Source organism: Oreochromis niloticus, linkage group LG3 (genome assembly GCF_001858045.2).
Source record: "Oreochromis niloticus isolate F11D_XX linkage group LG3, O_niloticus_UMD_NMBU, whole genome shotgun sequence".
Lineage (NCBI taxonomy): Eukaryota > Metazoa > Chordata > Actinopteri > Cichliformes > Cichlidae > Oreochromis > Oreochromis niloticus.
In genome coordinates, this window is record NC_031967.2 from 20,534,207 (window position 1) to 20,557,926 (window position 23,720).

The 23,720-nt window shown below is 38.6% G+C and overlaps 2 protein-coding genes and 2 long non-coding RNA genes across 5 annotated transcripts in view; 2 read left to right on the forward strand and 2 right to left on the reverse strand.

Moving 5' to 3' along the window:
- The window catches only part of LOC109198109 (agglutinin-like protein 4), a 48,496-nt gene extending 39,624 nt beyond the window's left edge, over window positions 1–8,872 (reverse strand). Inside the window, exons 1-3 of the mRNA XM_025906005.1 lie at window positions 8,701–8,872; window positions 8,313–8,345; window positions 7,388–7,441 (exon numbers count right to left, since the gene is read on the reverse strand). Coding sequence (XP_025761790.1) covers window positions 7,388–7,441; window positions 8,313–8,345; window positions 8,701–8,737 — 124 coding nt within the window. The 5' untranslated portion in view covers window positions 8,738–8,872. The remainder of the gene's footprint in view (window positions 1–7,387; window positions 7,442–8,312; window positions 8,346–8,700) is intronic.
- The window catches only part of LOC109198185 (low affinity immunoglobulin gamma Fc region receptor II-b), a 997,390-nt gene that overhangs the window by 51,126 nt on the left and 922,544 nt on the right, over window positions 1–23,720 (reverse strand). The window contains exon 10 of one of the 2 annotated variants that reach the window (XM_025906008.1): window positions 2,066–2,113. The exons of the other annotated variant lie outside the window; for it this stretch is intronic. Within the exon in view, the coding sequence (XP_025761793.1) occupies window positions 2,066–2,113 (48 nt within the window). The remainder of the gene's footprint in view (window positions 1–2,065; window positions 2,114–23,720) is intronic. 2 annotated transcript variants of the gene reach the window in all.
- The window catches only part of LOC112846491 (uncharacterized), a 161,832-nt gene continuing 144,593 nt past the window's right edge, over window positions 6,482–23,720 (forward strand). The window contains exon 1 of the long non-coding RNA XR_003219487.1: window positions 6,482–7,292. This is a non-coding gene — a long non-coding RNA (uncharacterized LOC112846491). The remainder of the gene's footprint in view (window positions 7,293–23,720) is intronic.
- LOC112846484 (uncharacterized) lies at window positions 15,591–16,297 on the forward strand. The gene is made up of 2 exons (XR_003219478.1): window positions 15,591–16,067; window positions 16,201–16,297. It is a non-coding gene; the product is annotated as an uncharacterized LOC112846484 (long non-coding RNA).

Sequence of the window (23,720 nt, forward strand, 5' to 3'; positions counted from 1 at the left end):
TACATAATCATGATGAGATTTACTTACCTGATTGAGAATGCATCAAGACATGACCTAACCCTGCTTTAAACTTATCTACAACTTTATCCCTGACCTGTCTGGTGAGTTCCTTGGTCTTCATGATGCTGTTGTTCAGTAATGTTCTCTAACAAACCACTGAGATCTCCTTCCTCTTATAATAGTATTGGCAGGTGGCAAACAACTGCATGGTGCATTACCGCCACCACTGGTGTGGAGTGTGCCCCCCCCCCCCAAAAAAAACCCCCAAAAAACTGAAACAAAGCCTGATAACTTTTATTCCCCGAATCCTTTTGCAATAACTTGATAAGATCAAATGTCATGTTAATGTTACTGAGACTTTGGACCAGTTGTCTCCTCTCTACCTTATACTTCAGACACTGCAAAATAACATGCTCCAGAGTTTTCTCCTCTCCACAATAGTCACATTTCCCTGAATTATGTTTCCCTATCAAGAATAGTGTGGAATCCAATCCTGTATGTCCAAATCTCAGTTTTGACACCGCCACCTCCTCCTCTCGCCTACTCCTTCCTGTGGCTCTCCTTACTCCCACCCCCCTTTGAATTTTATATAACCACCTTCCCCTCCTTTCTTCTTCCCACTGTTTCTGCCATCTACCCCTCATTTCTAGCTTAATAATACTCTTAACTTCTGCCTGACCAAAACTCACTCACGCTTTTCTTTGTAAAAAAAAAAAAACAACAAAAAAAAAAAACCCAACAACATTGTCTTAGTCTTATCAACTGAAAATTTGAATCCCCACTTATCATTAGAGAAAATATTAAAGGACTCATTATGCTCCCCTGGGGAGTCCTTTTCTCTACAGAAAACTTCTCCGAGTAATTCTTTCCAATTCTCACTTGTATTTGCCTACCCTTTAAAAAATCCAAAATCCACCCATACCTCTGCCCCTAATACCCAATTGATGGATTTTTAATCAACAAACCACCTCTTCACATCCACTGAGATCTCTAAAGAGCAGATGTTTATAATGACACACAGGTGAACTCTATTATCTAATTAGGTGATTTCTGAAGGTAATTGAATGCACTGGATTTTAGTTTGTGGTGTCAGAGTACAGATGGCTGAAAACAAATGCAGATTTTTACTTGCTTAAACCATGTGTCATTTTCATACCAGTTCACAATTATGTGCTTCGTTGTATTGGTCTATCACAGAGTCTCGGTCGTTGTGTCCTTGGGCAAGACACTTCACCCGTTGCCTACTGATGGTGGTCAGAGGGCCCGGTGGCGCCAGTGTCCGGCAGCCTCGCCTCTGTCAGTGCGCCCCAGGACAGCTGTGGCTACAATGTAGCTTGCCATCACCAGTGTGTGAATGTGTGTGTGAATGGGTCAATGATTGAATGTAGTGTAAAGCGCTTTGGGGTCCTTAGGGACTGAATAAAGCGCTATACGAATACAGGCCATTTACCATTTACCATACAGCTTCATTATCCACTTGGCTTTGGTCCAGGCTGGTTCTTAGTGCACTTTGATATCATTGAAATGTGTGTTATGCTAATAGTGCCTGTAATAGATTACTTTGGCTTGCACAGTTAATGTGTAGCTTGCAAAGAACGATGAATATATGTTTTTATTCTTCATTTGTTTGGTGTTTAACTGTTTTGCCATCTCACTAAATACACAGATTTAAACAAATATGAAAAGAATAAAATAATAAATTTGAGTAAATGTCTGTTTCCTAACATGAGAAAAGTGCTGCCAGACCTAACTTACATTAATAATACCCCCCCCCCACACACACACACACACACACACACACTCCCAAAAGAAAAATCATACTAATTAAAAAACTTTCCAAACCAGGTTTTCTTTTTATAAAATGAACTTTGGTGTACTCACTCTTAGTTCGAAGATCTTGAAACTCAATAAGAGAGGAGGTGACATCATCGTATTCATCTGAACCTGAAATGTTCAGATTTTTAGTTACAGGATTGTAAAAACATTTCACATGAAATTAGATTCATTAAATCAAAAACAAGTTTCATCTCTAACTGCTCTGTGCTTTCCAGCACATATACTGTACCATTTCTGTTTGTCACTTGTGTGACTGATTCATAGACGTCAGCAGTACCTAAAGAAAAAAACAAGCCAGGCTCACATTAATCATTTTATTACAGTTACACTAAAGATCAGAGCAAAAACAGAAACACTGTGTGAGTCAAAACCAGGACTGTAAGATCTTTAAATGTTCTTTGAAAAACTGCTGAACACAAACTGAACCTGATAAATGTTTGTGTTAATGGAGGTTTAATAAAAGTCAACATTCATCCATCCATTTTCAGGGTCAAGGGGCGCTGGAGCCTATCCCAGCTGTCATAGGACGAGAGGCAGGCTACACCCTGGACAGGTCGCCAGTCTGTCGCAGGGCTAACACACAGAGACAGACAACCATTTGCACTCACTTTCACTCCCGCATTCACACCTGTGGGCAATTTTAAAAGTCAATATTAATAATGATAATAAAGATCGGTTTAAATGCCGACCATGTTGAAGAGTATGGAACGCCAGGACTGCCATAATGAATTACTTAAATACACCATTAAATAATTAATTAAATGTGGCAATAATTAATTAAAATGGGAATTAATTAAATAAATAGTTATGACACATGTAATTAATTAATTATTGACACATTTAATTAATTATTTATGTATTTCATATTTTAATTAATTATTGACACATTTAATTAATTAATTATTGACACATTTAATTAATTATTTATGTATTTCACATTTTAATTAATTATTGACACATTTAATTAATTATTTCATGATATATTTATTTATTTCATTTTGGCAGTCCTGGCGCCTGGCTCTCATCATGAATTAATTTTATCTGTCAGACTCACCCATCAAACTCACGGGGCGGGGTTAACGCTGCCCATGCAGCTTCTCTAACATTTGATTGGTTGCCGTGCAATGTAAGTCAAAACAGGTCGATCGTAGATAATCGATTGCTTCTGTAGACTTGAGGCAGCCAGGTATCCAGAATGCGTTTCAAATCACAGGCAGCAATGGTGGTGGTGTAGTTTTAAAATACCCCGTTTTTCTGTCACCAACTACACGCGAATGTCGCGCTGTAATCTTCACATGTCTGGTCAGGTTGTCAACATAGAACATGTTTGCAAAAGTGCTCAGATGTTTTCAGAGATTTCAGTAGCTCTGCTAACAGTCAGCATGCAGAGTGCACCGAGGGGGTTACGTCAACCGGTTTGTTTACATATTCCACTCTCCGTGTTCCACATGTTGCATTCGCAGATTCGCATTTTCACCGAACGATCGTCTCTTTCCGCCTGGTCTTGTGTCTCTGTGCTTCTGTAACATAAAGAACGAGCTGACATGTTTCTCAGGACACCAGCGATCAGCTCAGCAGGCCCTCAGTTTACCTGCATGCGTCCTCCTCACCTGTCAGCTGTTTAACACCTGCTGCTAATTCAAGAAACACGCCCACGTTACCTGGTGATAGTCACAGTTTAACTGGGCAGCCGGTGCTTGATATAACGCAATGTCAGCGCATTTTTCTGCACAACATAAGTAAATATAGTATTTTTCCCGAGCGCAGAGCTGCTGGAGCTTGTTTCCTTACAGAGGACTTTATAGGCGAAGCCACTTTATCGGCAGCTGATGTCCAATTACCTGCACACAGCTTTGAAACCTCACCTGAGTTTTAGCTCTCAGTGGTTAAACGCTGGACTTAATTCACTCAGGTTTTGTCTGTCGGGTCACGTTTACTTCGCTGTTTTATTTACAACTGAGCAAATCGGTTTGGCTGAGGTTAAAGTTACGTTTCATAACTGCAGAGTTTTACAGACGTTTAATGGTTCACTGGCACATGTGTTAGACTGAACTATTCGCTTTTCTTTATCTGGTGTGTTTCGGATTTAACAGTGAATTTTGAGATTAAACTGACTTTTAAAATGTTTTTATACAAAGAGGAAAGAGAAGGTGCATTTCCACCGAGAGGAGCAGAGTTTGCAACAGCATGTTCAAGATGAAGACTGCAACCTGGACAGAAATATTATATCATCTGTTTTTAATAGTTATTTAACTATATTCTAAGCACCAGCTATGTTAGAATTTTTAGAGTTTACTTAACTAAAAATAAATGAGCTTAACATATAATTTGTGTGATTTCTCTCTCTCTCTCTCTCTCTCTTTTTTTTTTTTTTTTTTTTTTTTTGCTTTTTCGGTCATGTTATGTTTAACTGTAAAAGGTTTGTTACAAACTATGAAACACATCGTGCAGACTTCTGGATGTTAGAAGAAAACTAATACTGCTCATGAATGAGACTAAAGGCAGGAAGGTGTCCTTTAAAACTAAACATGTTAATAGGACCTCCCTATTTATATCGTAGTTTATGATATAGCACGTGTATTTCAGTAATAGCCTACTGATTTCAGCAGCTCACATGGGCGTTATCTGTGATACTCCTTAACTATAATTTATCCAAGTTAACGTCAGTTAACCATTCAGACAGTTCTTTTGCAATGAAAAACATAAACACCCATGCTGCGTAATGTTTACATTATAGCTGCTTATGCAGTAACCATGGTAACCACGGACTCTGAGCGGCTGGATCGACGGAGGTCAGACAACAATTTTACATGTATGATCTTAAAACAGGACACAGCCAATATCCGTGCTGGCCTCATATCAAATGTGACCGCAGACTGAGTCTATGTTTGATGTTTGCTTTATATCTAATCTTCCTCTCAAACATTTAAACAGCAGCGAGTCTGCAGCTGAGGGAATACAAACTCAAATTGTCGGAACAGGTTCGATCGTGGATTCATTTGGTGATTTATTAAATGTATAACTGTTATTCTAATCTGCTGCTGAGTCTCTTACACTGATGAAAATGCAGATAACACAGATCACGAACATCTGTTCAACCAATCACTTTCATTCCACTTTGATCTGCGACAAACTCACGGTTCATCTCTGTTACAGTGTTGCGTTAGACTGCTATAATTTTGTGTTCTTTATGCTGTAGATTTTCACGTCTCTGGAATAGTTGGCAGTATTAAGGATGCTTTTCTGTAAAATCATATTGATATGACCCGTGACATATTCGTAGATGACAGTTAGATAGTCAGCTGGGAAACTCTGTGTTAACTCAGAGATCTGAAGATATCGTGGAGAGATGCTGACCTCGCTCCGTGGTGTACAGGTCACCCTCATGATTAATATTCACAATAAAAATATTAGCCGAACATCATGAAGTCTGTATGTGTTTCATAGTGTAGAACAACCTTTGTACAGTTAAAGCCAGCAGTTACTACATGACGGAAACACCAACGTTTTCTCTTTTATGCGTTTATACGCAGGTCACGCTGATTACTGAACAGAAACCCAAAGATCAGCTGTTAATCGAATTTATTTGCTCTCTCTCCTCCTTAAACATGTTTTTAATGTTAGTTATAATTCAGAATTGGCGACTGAAACACGTAGGACACATACGAACATCAGGAAATAACACCCCGATAAATATAACCTCAGTAAAATAAGTCAGTGTCAGCGGGGGTTATTACAGCTGTGTACCGGGGCCTGCGCTTTGTCGGCGGTAACAACAGCTCGATTGCTTGCGAGTCGAGCGGGTCTATCCCACGCTTTGCCGTGAGACTGGGCAGACATCTCCGAAATCATCGAAGCACTTTTGCAAAGAGGCTGTATCTTGACAAACCGATCAGACATATGAAGATTAAACCACTACATTCTCGGCTAAAAAAATATTAAAACGGTATTTGGTGACACACAAACAGGGTTTTTCAAAGTTCAGTTCTGCCGGTTGTTGTGGGCTAAAAACAATGGCCACCAGGCCAAAGCAATGGTTTTGAGTCGATCAGCGTTAACCCCGCCCCCTGAGTTTGATGGGTGAGGCTGACAGATAAAATTAATTCATGATGAGAGCCAGGCGCCAGGACTGCCAAAATGAAATAAATAAATATATCATGAAATAATTAATTAAATGTGTCAATAATTAATTAAAATGTGAAATACATAAATAATTAATTAAATGTGTCAATAATTAATTAATTAAATGTGTCAATAATTAATTAAAATGTGAAATACATAAATAATTAATTAAATGTGTCAATAATTAATTAATTACATGTGTCATAACTATGTATTTAATTAATTAATTCCCATTTTAATTAATTATTGCCACATTTAATTAATTATTTAATGGTGTATTTAAGTAATTCATTATGGCAGTCCTGGCGTTCCATGAGTGAAGACAGCACTGAAGATTTGCCTTTTTTTTCTGTAGTGTTTTGCCCATTAGGGGTCATGTGTGAGTCGCCGTCCCTTTTTAACCTGTGTGTTATGTCAATTTGTTCTTAATGGTTCCCCGCAGCGCTTGTCCCGTCTCACGGGCAATCATACGGTTTTATCGTTTTTAATACAGTAAAGTTTTGAATTGTTTTTAGGTGCCACTGTTACACTGTTACTTTTATTTTGTATTAAAGATTAAACTCTTTTTAACTGACTGTGCGCCTACGGCTCTGTCCTATTCTAAATAGGTACGTACCACTGGTCACAATAAGAAACTAGAAATAAATGCGCTGTCAATATAAACAACTAAGAGATGAACACACGTGAGTGTTCACAGATGCTCTGACAAAGACTGAGGAAAAGACACAGCAGGACTATTTATACATGACTGGGAATCAGAAACAGGTGAAAACAAACAGGAAAATCATAAAGGAGGAAGAAAAATAACACAAAGGATGAAAGAAACCAAACCTTCAAATTAAAGAGGAAATAATCAAAAAACTAAACAGAGACGAGGAAGAAGCACTCAGAGGAAGACGATGAAAGACCATGACAGTCATATATAAATAAATCTGTATCAATGGTACTTTGTCCAGTTTCTTTCACTTGTTACTCTTGTGTATGTGAAGCTTTATTCATTTATAACTTTAACAACTTTTAGAGGTTTTTTTCAAGAGGACACTGAAGCAGACAGCACACCAGGCCACTATAAATAACTGAGAGTAAGAATTCATAATAAGACTCTGACTGACCTGTGGTTGAGTCTGTTTTCACATTCGAGTTACCTGAATTTACCTTAAACTCATCACGCTGTGCTGTAACAAATTCATGATAAATAAATGAAATAAAATGGCAGAGTAGCTCTATGAAGGTAACAGACTAATGTAAGATCAGATCAGTATTGCATTGACATATTTTACTTTAGTATTTCTTTTAATGTTTTATCCATATGTGTAGCTTTTGATGAGGATTTTGTTAATACAATAAAGGACACTAAGGTAGTCAGCACACATGCTAATATAAGTGATATAATCTGCACTACATACACTCCTGCTGCAGTCAGCTGTACCTGAGGTTGTTTGCTCTTCCTCCTTATCGGCATCTTGTGAATCATAACTGTGATCTGTGAGACTGGACAGATAAATACTCACGAAAAGGAAATCAGTCAGTTTAAAGGCAACAAACTCTAGTAAATATAAAGTTTGTGTAGTGGCTGAGTGAAACATCTGCTCACATGATCATTTTAACCAATAAATGCAGTGGAGTGTGAGCTTTATTATATGAAATATTTTGTCCCTCAGGTTATTCCTGAAATATACTTTGTTTTAAGTTTGTTATATGACGGGTCACATTTATTCATCCTGTAAGTAACTGAATCTACAGTGTCTTCAGCATATACGCTTCTTCCTGGTCTGCTTGTGTCAAAGTCCGCCATCTAGTGGTTAAATCAAGGAAGTGCCGAGTAATAATAGCTAGAGCGGGTAGGTGGTTGCTCCGTGTCTGTGATAGTTCTGCATCTGCTGCTCTTGAGATGGGATAAAGTGTAAGTTTGAGGAGATGATGGATTGTTTCTACATATTAGTGCTCTGTCCTTCTTGTAGGTCTGTGAAGTTTGTTACATTACTACTGTAAGCTAACTGTTAGTGCTTTGTTTTGCCTGTTAGCATAAAACATGTCAGCATGTGATTATGATCTTGCATTGGTCATGTGACATCTGTGCATCTACACTGAGATTAAATGTACCTGCTCTGTTTTGTTGTTACAGTTTTACAGAATGAAAGTGGTACAAATGGTACATCAGTAAAAGCTCTGAAGAACGCCACAGTCTCCACATGGAGCGCTTACTGAAGCCATTTATGTTTAACTGCACAGGCTGAATAGAAGCATTGAGCCTGTGCAGAAGATAACATGTAAACACAGGGAGGATATTATTGAGCACATTATAGGAGATAACAGCTACATATATGAACTGGAAGAAAATAATAATTTCGTACCTTCAGCATTTCCACAGATGACAGTACTGAGCACTAAAATAATGAATAAAACCTCATCAGACATTATACAACTGACAAAATCAAAAACAATATAAAGGAAGACTTTTAAAGATACATTTCCAGATGAACAGTAATCACCAAATTTCTGTGCTTCTGTTTGTCAAACAGGCTCAAACATAAAAACTCAAACTGTTGTAACACAGTGTGTAACTATAAGTGATGCAAAAAGCAGCAGTGTATCAAACATTTAAACACTTAAAGAATCACAAGTCTGCTTTGTTCCAGCTCTCAGGTAAACAGGTTAAAGCAGTGACACACTGTAATTCTCACAGATCAGAAACATTTTCATTAATCGCTGCCATTCAAACAATGTCAGACGTGTACTTACAGAAAAAGCCCATCATGCAGAGCAAAGAGTGCCCCATCGTCACATCCAGCCTGCTGCACTCTGATCCACAGATAATCAAACAGTTTTACTTTGCAGATAAAGAGAAGTTGTGTTTAACATAGACATGACAAGAGTTTTTCTACAGGCTCTTATTCTGATTGGTCTCTCTGTGCTTCCTGCCCTTACACACAAAACTCAAACGCCTCCTGTAGCTTTGACCGCAGCAGTTGGTTGACATGTTTATATTTCATGTCCACTGCAAACATAGAAGCTTGTTTTTTCTGTTGTGTTGTTTCCTTTCTCTACAAAATGCAAAGCTGTTGTGTTGCTTCATGTCAGGATTTTTTGGGGTGCAATATCCTTTTTCTCTCCTTTTGATTGTTAAACATCTTCATGCAGTAATATAGTGAAAAGGCTCCTTTGACCTCAGACCTGTGAAAGTTTCCACCGTGGGGCTAAATTCTGGTTTTAAGTTTGATGGAGACCCAAACAGAGGAAATGACTCAGTGTGTGGCTGAAGTGGGACTAAAGACCTTTATGTTTCACCAACTAAAGTAACAATTAAATTCATAGATAAATTCAAAGTTATATTTATTATCTGTTGTCATTTCAAAGTAAAGCAGGAACTCATTTATTCTGCAGACTGTTCTTTGTCTTGCTTTGACATGTATGTGCAGATGCACACTGACCTTAGCCTCTGACTACATGTAAACACAATAAAATAAAACAAACTGATGATGTGAAATAATGATTGAAACACTGTAATAATGATGTTTGTGTTGAGCACCACATGTTACCAAAACAGATCAATTGATTCTGTTCAGACCCACATCCAGAGCAGGACTCAGATTACCAAACAAAGGTGACCTTTATTATGAAGCTGATAGTTTCAGGCCTCAATGGTAACAAATGAAGAAAACTGAGTTACAGATAACTGATCACAGGAACACAGAGACTTACCTGTGGGTCATCACAAAATCTCTATTGAGATCACAAAAGTGTCAACTTACACTTTCCAGTCAACATCAGAGATGGGCTGTAACGCGTTACTGTAATCTGATTACTTTTTTCAAGTAACGAGTAATGTAAGGGATTACTATTGCAAAAACGGTAATTAGATTACCGTTACTTTCACGTAGGAACGCTGCGTTACTGCGTTACTAAAACCGTGATTTTTTGCGAGAACGTCTCATGACAGTGACGTAAGCGAGTGCGACGTTCGTGACAACAGCTGTCTGCAGATCATAATATATCGAGTGCGGGAGAGAGTATGAGCGTGCAGCGTTTAAAGCGTGGAAGTACTGACCTTATTTTGAGTTTGATTCCATAAAAAGTGACAAAAACATTAGTGTCCGTTGTGCGTGGGAAGAAAACTTCTTTTTACAGCGAAAAAACCCCTAAACTTCCAAGCAAGCACCGAGTGCGCTACGACGTAATGTGAAATTCACAGAGAAACTCGCGGAGTCTTCAACTGACCGCTGCGGCACACCTGCACCAGGGTAAACCTCCGCCTACCCCAGTCCTGCTTTACAGGTGAAAATAGAGCAACAGGACCGCTAGTCTTTGATTTTATTTATTTTCTGCTGTGTTTTACTTGCATCTATTTGAAAGAGTGAGTGTAAACACAAAAAAATATTTTATTTTATGTGCTGGAATGTGCAGAAAATAGGTTTAAATGTTAAACAAATTTCTTCCAGTCAGAGAATGTTGCATATAATTTAATTTTTGCTTGATGCATAAAGTTAAAAGATTAAAACTAATAAAACAAGTTTTAAAAAGAGACTTTTCCATTTGATTACATTTTGTATGATGAATTATGCAGAAAAAGTAGAATTGGGCTGAAAGATCTATCGCTTTATCACCTATTCAGGTTGTAAATTGTGTTTTTAAAAAGTAACCAAGTAACTAAGTAACTAAGTAATTAATTACTTTTGAAAATAAGTAATCAGTAAAGTAACAGGATTACTTTTTGGGGGAAATAATCAGTAATTAGTAACTGATTACTTTTTTCAAGTAATTTGACCAACACTGGTCAACATAAATAAATAAATAAATGACTGAGACTTAAACACTGTGTGATTCCACAGACGTTAATCTGTCTGTCCAAATGATTCAGTGATGTGTGGACTAATATATCAGAGGATACTGTGGTGTATTACCTACAACATGACTGTAGACGGATCTTATCATAATTATTCCTGAAAGACTTTTACCTTTATTTTTACTCATGTTGCCATAGTAACTTTAACTCTTTCATAGCATTTTTATTTCTCGTTGCTATTTGGGCTGATTGGGACCTGATGAATGTAAAAACAAAGAATTACTTTTTACTTGATTTTGCTGTACAGGGCCTGATATCCACATATGGGGACATTCGTTTGAAAATTCGATAGAACAGTGGCAGTAAAATGTCCTCGTGAGTGGATATCAGGTCCTTGTAGAGCAAAATTTAGTATTATGGTCTAGACAAGCCAAAATGTGATGTCCACATATGTGGACGCCACCGGTTAAATCTTAAAAGCATGCTGAGAAAATGCACAAAGCATTGAAACAAACAACATGTTGAACTGTTCACTTATAACTGGACCAAACTTCCAGTTCCTCTTTACACTTACTGAGGTTTGATGACAAGAATAAGACAGCACCACATTCACACCAGAGTTTTTGAAGTGTTTTAGAGCAGTGGGTTGATGTGGATGGTTGTTTGTCCTTGTATATTATGTGCATGTGATCACAGCCCTGGGCCCTGTCCTCAGGCCTACGTCTTCCTTCTGCTCTCTTTCAGGTGCTGTTTGTTTTGTATGACACTACTTCTTTTTTCTTTTCCCCTCTCTTTCTTTCTCTTTCTTTTTTCTAATTTCTTCTTCCTAATCTGGACCTCCCCACCTGTCAGCTCTGACACTGTTACAGTAAAGATGTGTATTTGTTTTTATTTTACTTTAATACGTGTAAATAGTTAATGTAGCAGTTAAAGCACAGTTTCTATAATGAATTGTTCTTCCTCATTTTAAGTCTGCAGGCTGATGAAGGAAACAAAAAAAGATCATTGAGGTTTGTTTCAGTGCAGAGATGGTGCAGATAAGACTGCAGCTCTGTGTGAACTTGCAGTTATACAAATAACAATGTTTACACAATATTTTCCATCATTCACGTCTTTTTGAGAAGTGATCCTTCCTGTCACAGTCTGATCTACAGGACAGAGTTTAAACACTTTCTGCATATGTTCATGGTCTCAATCATTAAACTTTTTACATCTTACTGACATGTTAATATTATAAAGTATTGTCCTCATCAAGGTATGAAGAGGACAATAAAGTGCAGTGTGCTTTAGGACCTTATGTTTGCTGGATACTGATGGCTTAAAATGAGACACTGCTACACAAAAACACTGTTGGCTCAAACCACAGGCTGCATTTCCTCTTTTGTATGTGGCCGAGATGAAAATGAGGCCGTTCAGTAGATTAAAAATAAACCTGTGGCAGAACAGACAGTAACCACCAACAACCCTTTATACACATGTGGGCACTGTTAGCTACCGCCGTGTGCGACGGCATTGTTCTGTATTGTTATGTTTGCAGTTTGATCATAAATTTAATACACAAACTGATGTCATGCTCCTCCAGTCCTCTCTGATTTCCTGTCAGTGCTGTTGTTGTTCCTCTCTCTCTCCTGCTGTCCTCTCCACCTGGGTGGTGCACCATTCTGGGTTCCTGCCTTTGGCCAAAGCAACTGCTGCTCATCATCCTCATCCGATGCTTAAGGTGGCATCTGAGCTGTAGGCTTTGCTGGATTGTTGTACTTATCTTAGTTACTGTAACCATGGTTCAGCAGAAATGAGTTCAGCTTATTTGTGCGGCTTTTACAACAATTCTTGGTTCTCATGTGGCCTCTCAGGAAAATGAGTTACCAACTCAGTTTCTGAGGGTCTCTGTGCCACAGCAGCCACCCAATGTCACACCTACACCATCACTGACAAAAGAAACTAAATGATCTGTGAGGTGCAGAGCAGTTCATCTACTAATTGGAAGGTCGATGGTCGATCACTGTCTGCTCCAGTCTGCATGCCAAATATCCTCGAGCAAGATACTAACCGCACGTTGCTGTCAGATGCATCCATTGGAGTATGAATGTGGTGAATGTTAGAGAGAAGGAAAAAAGTGATTGTGTAGATGGGTCAAGTTGTCTAAAGCACTTTGAGTGCGTTCTATAAGAAACAAACACTACATGTCCTTCACACCTCGATGCTCTTCCTGATTGTGTTGTTTTCTCTCTCTCCAGTTCTTTCCCTGCAGGATGGTGGCCATCTCTTTTTCTCTGATGCCCACTGTCTGCATCACTTATTTCTGGTGTAGTAGAGAAACATATAATCTGTAGTCAGGGACTGAACGTTAGTTACAGATGATCTCACACCACCTCAACATAGTATAGTGTAGCAGGTATAGGTTTATAGATTAGCCTGTAAGCCTTTGTATACACACACAAACAACAACAAAGTAAAGAATCAACAGCATAATGTAGTGTCTGAGGTCCCTCAGAGGTTCAGCAGTGCTGGGAATTGTGGGAGTGTTAATGGGACGTGCTTGGGTAATAAAAGGCCATGCAGCAGGTGTAATAGGCCTCTTTGTCTCAGTATTATTATATTTTTTAAGTTAGTTAGTTAGTTTAATAAGTATGTAATCATTTTGGACCAATCAGCATTACAGTCAGTTTGGCTCCTCACGAATCAGCTCTGAGCCTGAAGGACTGAAAAGAAACCATTTAAACTTTCACAGCAACAGAAAAAGATTCAGTGACTTTGTGATTATTTCCTTATTTTCCAGCAGAGACCAGAAGTTCAAACTTGTGGCCTCAGACATTTTCACGTATCTCAACTCTGTTTAGAGACGCTGACACCATGTGGACAAATGCTTTTAGGCAGGTTTGTGGGTTACAAACACTTTTAGCATGGCAAACCATATAAGTAATAATAATACTGGTTTAGTGTGGAAATATCTGTGTGTCGGTTATTCCAGTAAGTGTTTTTATTCATCATTTCTATGAGGAAAAGAAGAAGGGAAAATGTTTTGACATTAAAGTGGCAAATTTATGAGAAAAAAGTGGCCCTTTAGTGCTGAACTGCCGTCGCCTGCAGTACAGTAACTGATACTCAATGTCTCATTTACAACAGAGACCTGTTTCAGACCAACATATTTAAATTACAACAACAGCATGTTTGTGATATCAGTGTTGTCACCTGTATATTGCATAATGCAGAAATTATATGGTTGGGTTTATCTATGCACAAACCCACTAACTGCACGACAAAACAAGGCTCGTGAGGGAAGTCAGTCAAAGTTGAGGAAAAGATTCCTTCACCTGAACTCAACCAACTTCGACTGATTCCTTCACTACAGACCTTTTTATTGTCAGCAAGCAATCATTCATGAATATGCAATTACAAATACATGTGACATTCTTAAGCAGACGTATCTGAACAACATCAGTGTCTATATTCTGTGTGTGTGTGTGTGTGTGTGTGTGTGTGTGTGTGTGTGTTTCCAGCTATACCATACATAGACATACAACCATTCAATGGACTTAAACTGTATGCAGAAAAGCAGAAGTAAGCATCTTACTAAACTATAAAAACAAGAACTTGTAATAGGTCATGTCTCAAATGCACATTTAAAGGTGTGAACTCTGGCACTTTGAGATAACGAACAAGACAGTTTCTAAAGCTATAACAGAAATTATAACGTCAAGGCTGCTTCCTCTCATCTCATGGTACACAAGTGCACACAGAATCTTATCAGACCTAATAAGGATATGATTTTTATCAGCATACAACTGATTATATATTTCTAAGCATTAATGACAGTCTTAAATGATATACGCTCACTCATACAAACAATCACGGATTATTTTTCATGTTTTTAATCCTGTAAGGAGACAAATGTGATCCAGAGGAAATCTTTTAAGTGCACTGACGTCTGCTGCATCAGCAATAAGATTATTTCTAAATTATTAAACCTAAAATCTTCAAGATTTAAGACGAGGATTATTTCAGGGGCTTAACTGGTGCAAACAGTCAAAACTCAACATATGATTAAATGATTTGTTAACATATATTTGATTATTACTTTTTTTAACCTTCTTCTCTATGACTTTACTTTCTTTTTACTCAGGCCAGAAACAAAAGTAGGCTAAATAAATATATTTGACAGAGAAATTATTTTTAAGTAAGAAAGTTTAAAAACAAAATAAAAAAAACCAAAATCACATCTTTGTAAAAAAAAAAAAAAAAAACGTAAGATCGATTTAAAAAAGATTGCTATGGTTACTGCAGGATGCTGCCTTTAAGTTTGCTTAGAGGCGTGAAAAACAAAACCAACACCAAAGAACAAAAATGTCTTTCAAACAACAAGGATTTTATTTCTCACAGTTTTACTGACAAAAAACTGTATTTATATAATTTATTAGGCAAGAGAATTTAAACAAAAACAAAGTCAAGCAGTAAATAAATGTTGTAATGAGTGAAAAACTATTCTTGTTTTTCCACATACTAGATAAAACAGTAAAGAGTGGAGTTTGTTATAACACATATTTAAAGTGTTGCAGTCACACGTTTCTAGGATCTAATCCAGCTCATTACCAAAACTGTCTCTTAATAATTTTACAGAGAGCACAGGCAGCAAAACAGAACAACACAACCAAAGATTTTACAAAAACATCAGATGATGTCAGGAAACAGACCAGTTTACTGTTGTTTAGTATAATAGTATAATACTGTATAGGGGAAAATGCATAGTTGTTATTAGGGCTGTCACAGACGATTATTTTGATAGTTGACTTGTCACCGATTATTATTTTTTTTTAGATGATAGTTTATTAAACTTCTAATGAAATTTGCAGATGGTGGTGTAATAGGGCAGCCCTTAGCGGCTGGAAACACAGTGAGTTGGACGAAGGCAAGTGCAGTGGAACAAAAGTATTTATTTGCCATACAGCTCTCCTTACAACAATTAACTCCGAGCTTCTTCACAGCACAATATATCCTCCTCTAATGACAACCAGCAGCCTTAAATATGCTCAGCTGTCACAGACCAAACCATTATTCCACTCTTAGGTAAATTCTTAAATCCCAACCTTCCACCACAGTATACAATATATCAATTAGAATAAATAAATACATTTCACATTTTTATATTAATAAATATTTCACACTTTAATTTTACACCAACCCAATATTATAAAAACCCAGAAACCCAAGCACAAAAAGATTCACCACACTCTCTTTACCAATGGTCTCTCCCGGAACCTTTAAATGGTGTCTGGACCCCCGGGGAAACATTTGCCCAAACACCCTGAAGAGGACACAGGCAAGAAAGGTGAGTAATCATTATCTTAACAACACTTATTTGCACCACTTTTATTCCTAGATTTCACACACACATTTGCATTAGTTTTCCTTACTGGTAAACCTTAATCATCATCTCAATCACCAGTCTTCTCTCCTAACAGACAACCACCACATTCCTTGATGAGGAGCAGCTGTGCAGGATCTGAATCAAGGCTACCAACTGATTTTAAAATTCCCAATAAATAATCAATAAATATTTAAACTTCTTGTGTGCAAATGTTTTACTGTGCAAATCCATGCTTAAAGTGCAATGCTAAATAAAGTGCTTGATAAGGTGCTTTTAATAAAGTGAAAAGTGTGCTCTAAAGTGCTATACAGAGAATATAATACAAATAAATGTAGTAAGGGAGTCCTCTTCCTTACAGGTGGAGTTTAATAAACTCATCCGTCTGCTCCTTGCTATCTACAATATAACAGGACACTGGAGTAAATTCTACCATCTCACACTTGTGTTTAATCAGTTTTCTGTTTGTCGTTTATTCAGCTGTGTGAAAACTTTAATCTCAGCCAAACCGATTTACTCAGGAACAAATAAAATACTGAAAAAAGCCAAACAATAACATTTTAAGTTATTCTAAAAGACAGCTTGACAACTCAACAGAGGAGAAATTATTTTATTTAAAATTACAAAGCAACCTGTCAACTGAGATGAACTTTGACTCAAAGCAACTGAGCAACAACTTGACAACTGAACAAGAGCAAATTATTGTCTATATGAAACTGACAAGCAGTTTGGCAACAGAACAGAAAGCAAGTGATTCTCAACAACTGAGCAAACATTTGGCAAATCAACAAAACAAAAAGGACTGAAATGTTTTCTGAGAACAAAAGCTGATCTGGAAACATGAGCAACAGTTTGACAGGTGAAGAGAAAGACGGTTAAGTTCAGCAAACATGAGGCAGTTTGATACCAGAACAAGAAAGAAATGTCTCCCAAGAACAGCAACAACTTCACAGTTTTCACAATAGCAATGAGTCATAACCACCAAAGAGCAATTCAGCAGATAAACAGAAGAAAAGTGATTTGATTGGAGAGGAGAGTGATTCTCAGAGACGGTAACTGAACAGGAGACGCCAGGGGAACACAGCCTGCAGCTACAGCCTGCAGCTACAGCCTGGCCACTGAAGTGAGGGGCAGAGCTAGGGAGGCTGCCGAATCAAGCTCCCACAAACGGACAGCTCTCCCACTGCCACTATAGCATAGCATCTTTACTTATAACGCACTTTACATCCAACAATGTTGACCAAAGTGCTACAAATATAAAACAGAGGAAACAGTTTAAATTACATATAAAATATCTTAAAATTAAAAATAATATAATTAATAAGAAAACATATTAAGAGACATCAACAAGTCCTGCTGTGCTAAAAGCCAAGTAAATAAATATGTTTTAAGACGTGATTTAAAAACAGATAAGGAAGGTGCCTGTCTAACATGTAAAGGCAACTCATTCCACAATTTTGGTGCTGCCACAGCAAACGCCCGATCCCCTCTGAGCTTACGATTAGTCCTGGGCACACTCAGGAGGAGCTGGTCTGCCGACCTGATGGACCGGGAAGGTATGTATGGATGAAGAACCTCAGAGAGGTACAGAGGGGCAGCATTGGACAAACATCTAAAAAGAAATAAAAGCAGCTTAACACACACATAGTCACACAAGTAGGTACCACCGGTCAATCACACACACAAACAAGTTGAGATCAAACTATCACCAAGGTCACGTTTGCACAGCTCGTTTATATGCAAGCTGTGGGGTGTGGCCGGGCTAGCCGAGTATCTTAAACAAGTATCTACACACTACGACCAAGAGGTGGTCATACCCCATACACATGGAATATGTAATGCAGTGGAGAGATCTTCTGTTGTGAGCTGAGAAAAGAAGAGTTTCTATAATCTGCTGCAGTGTTTAAATGAATGGAAGAATCCAGCTCTGACCTCACAGGACTGGAAATGCTTGCTGCATAAATCAGCAGCTACAAACACTGAGAACCTGCCTGGATATCAGCATAAGGACGCGTGTGAGGGGTCACTGGCTGCCCCTCATGCCTGTCCCACCTGTGGCTTCCTGTTGGAGAACAATAAAGTTTATTATAAAAGCATTGTCTCCCCTTGATGTAAAGTGAAGTTCTGTTTCGTGTGTTTGAATCTTGAAACATTAACTGTACCTTATAGGCTTTGTTTAGAAGGTGCTGTCAGACTCTGTACCTGTGTGGAGGAGGAAATCATCTGGTTTTACTTTCATGCAAACATCTGGCCTCTGACATACACATAACTTATTATTTGTAATTTGTTCTGTGTTGTAAAGATTTCTTTGTGCAATATGTGAAGCTGAAAGACTTCAGGCGGGTGATCATAGCTCAAGAGTTTGGAGTTCGTCTTGCAATCAGAAGGTTGCTGGTTCGAGCCCTGGTTCTGACAGTCTCGGTCTATCAGTCTGCCCCAGGGCAGCTGTAGCTTGCCTCCACCAGTAGTGGAATTGTAAAGAGGGTCTCGAAAAGCTACATAAATGCAATCCATTATTATTACTTCTCTATCTTCTTCTTCTGTATTACTCAAAAATCATTAACACCTCACCTGGGATACTTGAAACAATGACGTGTTTTGTACGGTGATGCTGTTACTCGACTAAATGAAACTGACTGACAGTGACTTGAAAAAGTATTCATACACTTTGAACTTTCACACATTTTGTCACCTTACAACCAGAAAATGTTTTTTTATTGGGATGTTCTGTGATAGACCAACACAAATGGTGCATAACTGTGAAATGGTATGAAAATGATGCATGATTTTCAAGATTTTAAGCAAATAAAAATCTGAAAAGTGTGGCGTGCATTTATTTTCAGCCCTCCTGTGTCAATACTTTGTAGAGCCACCTTTCGTTGCATTTACAGCTGCAAGTCTTTCGGGGGTTTGTCTTTACCAGCTTTGCACATCTACAGACTGAAATGTTTGCCAACTCTTTGTTGCAAAACGGCTCAAGCTCAGCCAGACTGGATGGAAAGCATCTGTGAAGAGCAAGTTTCAAGTCCTGCCACAGATGCTCAATGGGATTTAGGTCTGGACTTTGACTGGGCCATTCTAACACAAGAATATTCTTCAATCCAAACCAGGAGTTGGCAACTCCAGGCCTCAAGGGCCGGTGTCCTGCAGGTTTTAGATATCACGCTGGGTCAACACACCTGAATCAAATGATTATTCATTACCAGGCCTCTGGAGAACTTCAAGACATGTTGATAAAGTAATTTAGCCGTTTAAATCAGTGTGTTGCTGTGTTTGATCAAAAACCTGCAAGACACTGGCTCTTAAAGCAAGGAGTTGGCCACCCCTGATCTAAACCATTCCATTGCAGCTCTTGCTGTATGTTTAGGTAATTGTCTTGCTAGAAGGTGAGTCTCCTTCCCAATCTCAAGTCCTTTGCAGCCTCCGCCTGGTTTTTGTCTAGGGTTTCCCTGTATTTAGCTCCACCCATCTTTCCTGTCCCAGCTGAAGAAAAGCATCCCCACAGCATAATGCTACCACCACCATGCTTCAAAGTGGGGATGGTGTGTTCAGGATGATGATGCCATATGTAGCTTTTTGCATTTAGGCCAAAAAGTCTAACTTTGGTCTCGTCTGACCAGAGCACCTTCTTCCACATGTTTGCTGTGTCCCCTACATGGCTCCTGGCAAATTGCAAACAGGACTTTTTATATTTTCTTCTTGCTACTCTTCCATATAGGCCAGATTTCCGTATAGGGTCCCACCTGAGCCGTGGATTTCTGCAGCTCTTCCAGAGTGACCATGGGCCTCGTGGAAGCTTCTCTGACCGGTGCTCTCCTTACTCAGTCTGTCGGTTTAGGTGGACGGCCATGTCTTGGTAAGTTTGCCGTTGTAGAATGCTTTTTCCATTTTTGGATGATGGATTAAACAATGCTCCTTGAGATGTTCAAAGCTTGGGATATTTTTTATTACCTAACCCTGCTTTAAACTTATCTACAACTTTATCCCTGACCTGTCTGCTGAGTTCCTTGGTCTTCATGATGCTGTTTGTTCACTAATGTTCTCTAACAATCCACTGAGGCCTTCACAGAGCAGGTGTATTTATGATGACACACAGATGAACTTTATTATCTTAATAGGTGACTTCTAAAGGTAATTGAATGCACTGGATTTTATTTAGCGATATCAGAGTACAGATGGCTGAAAACAAATGCAGATTTTATTAGGCTAAAATTTTAAAAATCATTTATCATTTTCATACCAGTTCACAATTATGTGCTTCATTGTATTGGTCTATCACAGAAAATCTCAATTAAGAAAAGGTGACAAAATGTGTAGAAGTTCAACAGGTATGAATACTTTTTCATGCTTTGTTCAGTTTAATCAGAAATGTCCAAGTGACAAGTTTAATATTGAAGGAAGTAATTAGAGTAAAATACAGCTTTATTATCCACTTGGCTTTGGTCCAGAGTAATAATTGGTTCTTAGTGCAGTGGCACTTTGATATCATTGTAATGTGTTGTCATGCTAATAGTGCCTGTAATAGATTACTTTGGCTTGCACAGTAAACATGTAGCTTGCAAAGAATGATGAATAAATGTTTTTATTTTTCATTTGCCATCTTTCCTGTCCCAGCTGAAGAAAATTTACAGGTATGACAAAGAGTGAAAACAGTTTAAAAGTAGCATCACTGTGGTAAAAATAAGCTGGACTACAGAGAAAGTGAAATGCACATTCTCTGTATGCTGTAAATATTAATATATCTCTGTCAATAAAGAAAAAAAAAATCTGCCTATATCAACACAACAGCAGGGTGCAAGATGCTACCAGGCAGGGCATACAAGGAATGCCATAACCAATACAGAATCATCTGTGCTGAGTATGGCCTGAAGACCCAAAGTCAAAATGGGAGACGCCCATGCTGACGTGAGACGTGTTATCAAGAATGATGGAGCTAAGATCCTGTGGGACTTCCAAATACAGACGGACAAAATGGTGGTGGCTAACCAACCGGACATAGTGGTGGTAGATAAGGAGAAGGTGTCCGTAGTGATAGATGCAGCGATACCAAATGACAGCAACATCAGGAAAAAGGAATACAAGAAGCAAGAGGAAATACCAAGGGCTCAGAGAAAAGCTGGAGAAGATGTGGTGGGTGAAGCTAACAGTAATCCCAGTGGTAAATGGGGCATTAAGTGCAGTGACTCCCAAGCAAGGCAAGTGGCTCCTGCAGATCCCGGGAACAACATCGGAGAGCTCTGTCCAGGAGAGCACAGTCCTAGGAGCAGCTAAGATACTGTGCAGGACCCTCAAGCTCCCAAACCTCTGATAGAGAACCCGAGCTTGAAGGACAGATCACCCTCATGGGGTGAGAGGGGATGTTTTTTGTTGTTGTTTTTTGTAATATATGTATAAAAACGTTCCCTTGCCCCTGCGGGTGGTCTGTCCTTTCAGCTCGGGTCCTGTTGTTCTTCTTTACACTGCAGATAGTTCTAATGACTTAGCTGTATGTTGTTGTCATTGTCCTACTGCAGAACACATTTGGAGCCAATAAACAATAATTTATATTTCTGAAAGCATTTGTTGTTTACAAGCATTTTTTGACACCTGCCTAAAACCTTTGCACAGTACCATCTATATACATACATACATATGTGTCCAACACAAACATCATTATTACAGTGTTTCAGATGTTATTCCATGTCATCTGTTTTCTTTCATTGTGTTTTATATGTAGTCAGATGCTAAGGTCAGTGTGCATCTGCACATACACGTCAAAGCACGTCGGACTTTAGTTTCAGTTCAACCATACAGTGAGTCATTTCCTCTGTTTGAGGCTCTGCTGAGCTTAAAACCAGAATTAAACCAGAAAATAAGATCATCAGATGTTATTTCATGCTAAATCTTAATACAGTTTGTCTGTGTCAAACTGCCTGTCTGCATCCTGACTCCACAGTAAAAAAAAAAAAAAACCACTGAAGAATCTGACTGTCAGACTTCAGATAGATGGAAAAGATGAAGTCAGAAAGATGAGTCCAGAATACAACTAGTCCAGGAGGTATGAAAGTGATGACAAGGGGCTGGGTATGCATGTATGCATGTTGGGGAGATGACATTTATAGATGGCACCATCAATGCCTGTGGATATACAAAACACTGGATAAAGATGGCTCCCAGTCTGCCAGGAGAGGAATACTGGAGCATGATAATGATCCACAGGATGCAAAAATAATTAAAAGAACGGGCAAAATATGTCTCCTGACTTGAGGTAAAACCTTTGTATATCATAGAGAAAGGAAACAACCCACTCAAGAAACAAGCTTCTGTGTTTGCAGTGGACAGGAAGTTAAACATGTCACCTAACTGCTGCAGTCACAGCCACAAGAGCTGTTTGAGGTTTGTGTGAAAGGAAAGGAAGCACAGAGAGACCAATCAGACCAATCAGAAGAAGAAACTGTAGAAAGAAAAAAAACCTTTTGTCATATCTATGTTAAACCCAACATCTCCTTTTCCTGCAAACTAAAACTGTTTGATTTTCTGTGGATCAGAGAGCAGCAGGCTGGATGTGACGATGGGGCACTCTTTGCTCTGCATCTTTTTCTGTAAGTACACGTCTGACATTGTTTGAATGTGTTACGACCCGTCTAGGGCCAGGCCATAACATGAGCGAGGCACTCGCTTCCCCCCCAAGACCCAAGCAGCCACAGGAAACAAATCCGTTCGTTAAAGTGTGATTTATTTACAAGGTGATAAATAAAAGAGGAACAACAGAACGGGAGTGTCAACACTTCAGGGTGAGCCAAGGCCAAAATAATAAACAAAACAAATCTACATAAATCCCACACCCCTGACCTTACCAAAACAAAGTCAAAAATAAAGACAGAGTCTGACCTCCTTAACTAATTCAAAACAGGAGAAAAAACGGGTGATCAAAAGAAACGGCAGCTCACCCCTACCCACTCCACTTCCAACACTTTCAAGCCGCACTGCAGCCAGCGGCTGCCACAGTTACGCTGCTGGCTAATGAGGAGAGACGCGAGGACCTCTCAAGCCGTAGCGCTCCAGCCTCCTTTTAATGGGCGGGTCCTCCAGCTGGAACCAGTCGCGTCGGGCCGGTGTATCCACGCACCAATCGGAGCAGAGCCCTGGCACAGCTGAATTAACATAACCAGATATTACCTGCCCAGAACAAACACATGAAAATACAAGTACGTAACAAATGGCAGCGATTAATGAAAATGTTTCTGATCTGTGAGAATTACAGTGTGTCACTGCTTTAACCTGTTTACCTGAGAGCTGGAACAAAGCAGACTTGTGATATTTTGTGACTGTTTAAGCCAAATGTGTGAGAGTTGTTTAAGGAGTATACACATATTGTGATTACTGTTTCATCTAAAAAGGTGTCTGAAAAAAGTTTAATTTCATATTGATTTGTATTAGCTGTATAATGTCTGATGAGATTTTATTCAATTTTTAGTGCCATGTACAGTCATCTATGAAAATCCTGAAGGTAAGAAGTATCTGGACTGATTTTACATTTATATGTGTTGTTTAACATAATTTAATGACCGAACCTCAATCTGTGAATACATCTCAACATAAAATGTAATCAGATTACAATCAGACTTTCACTTTATA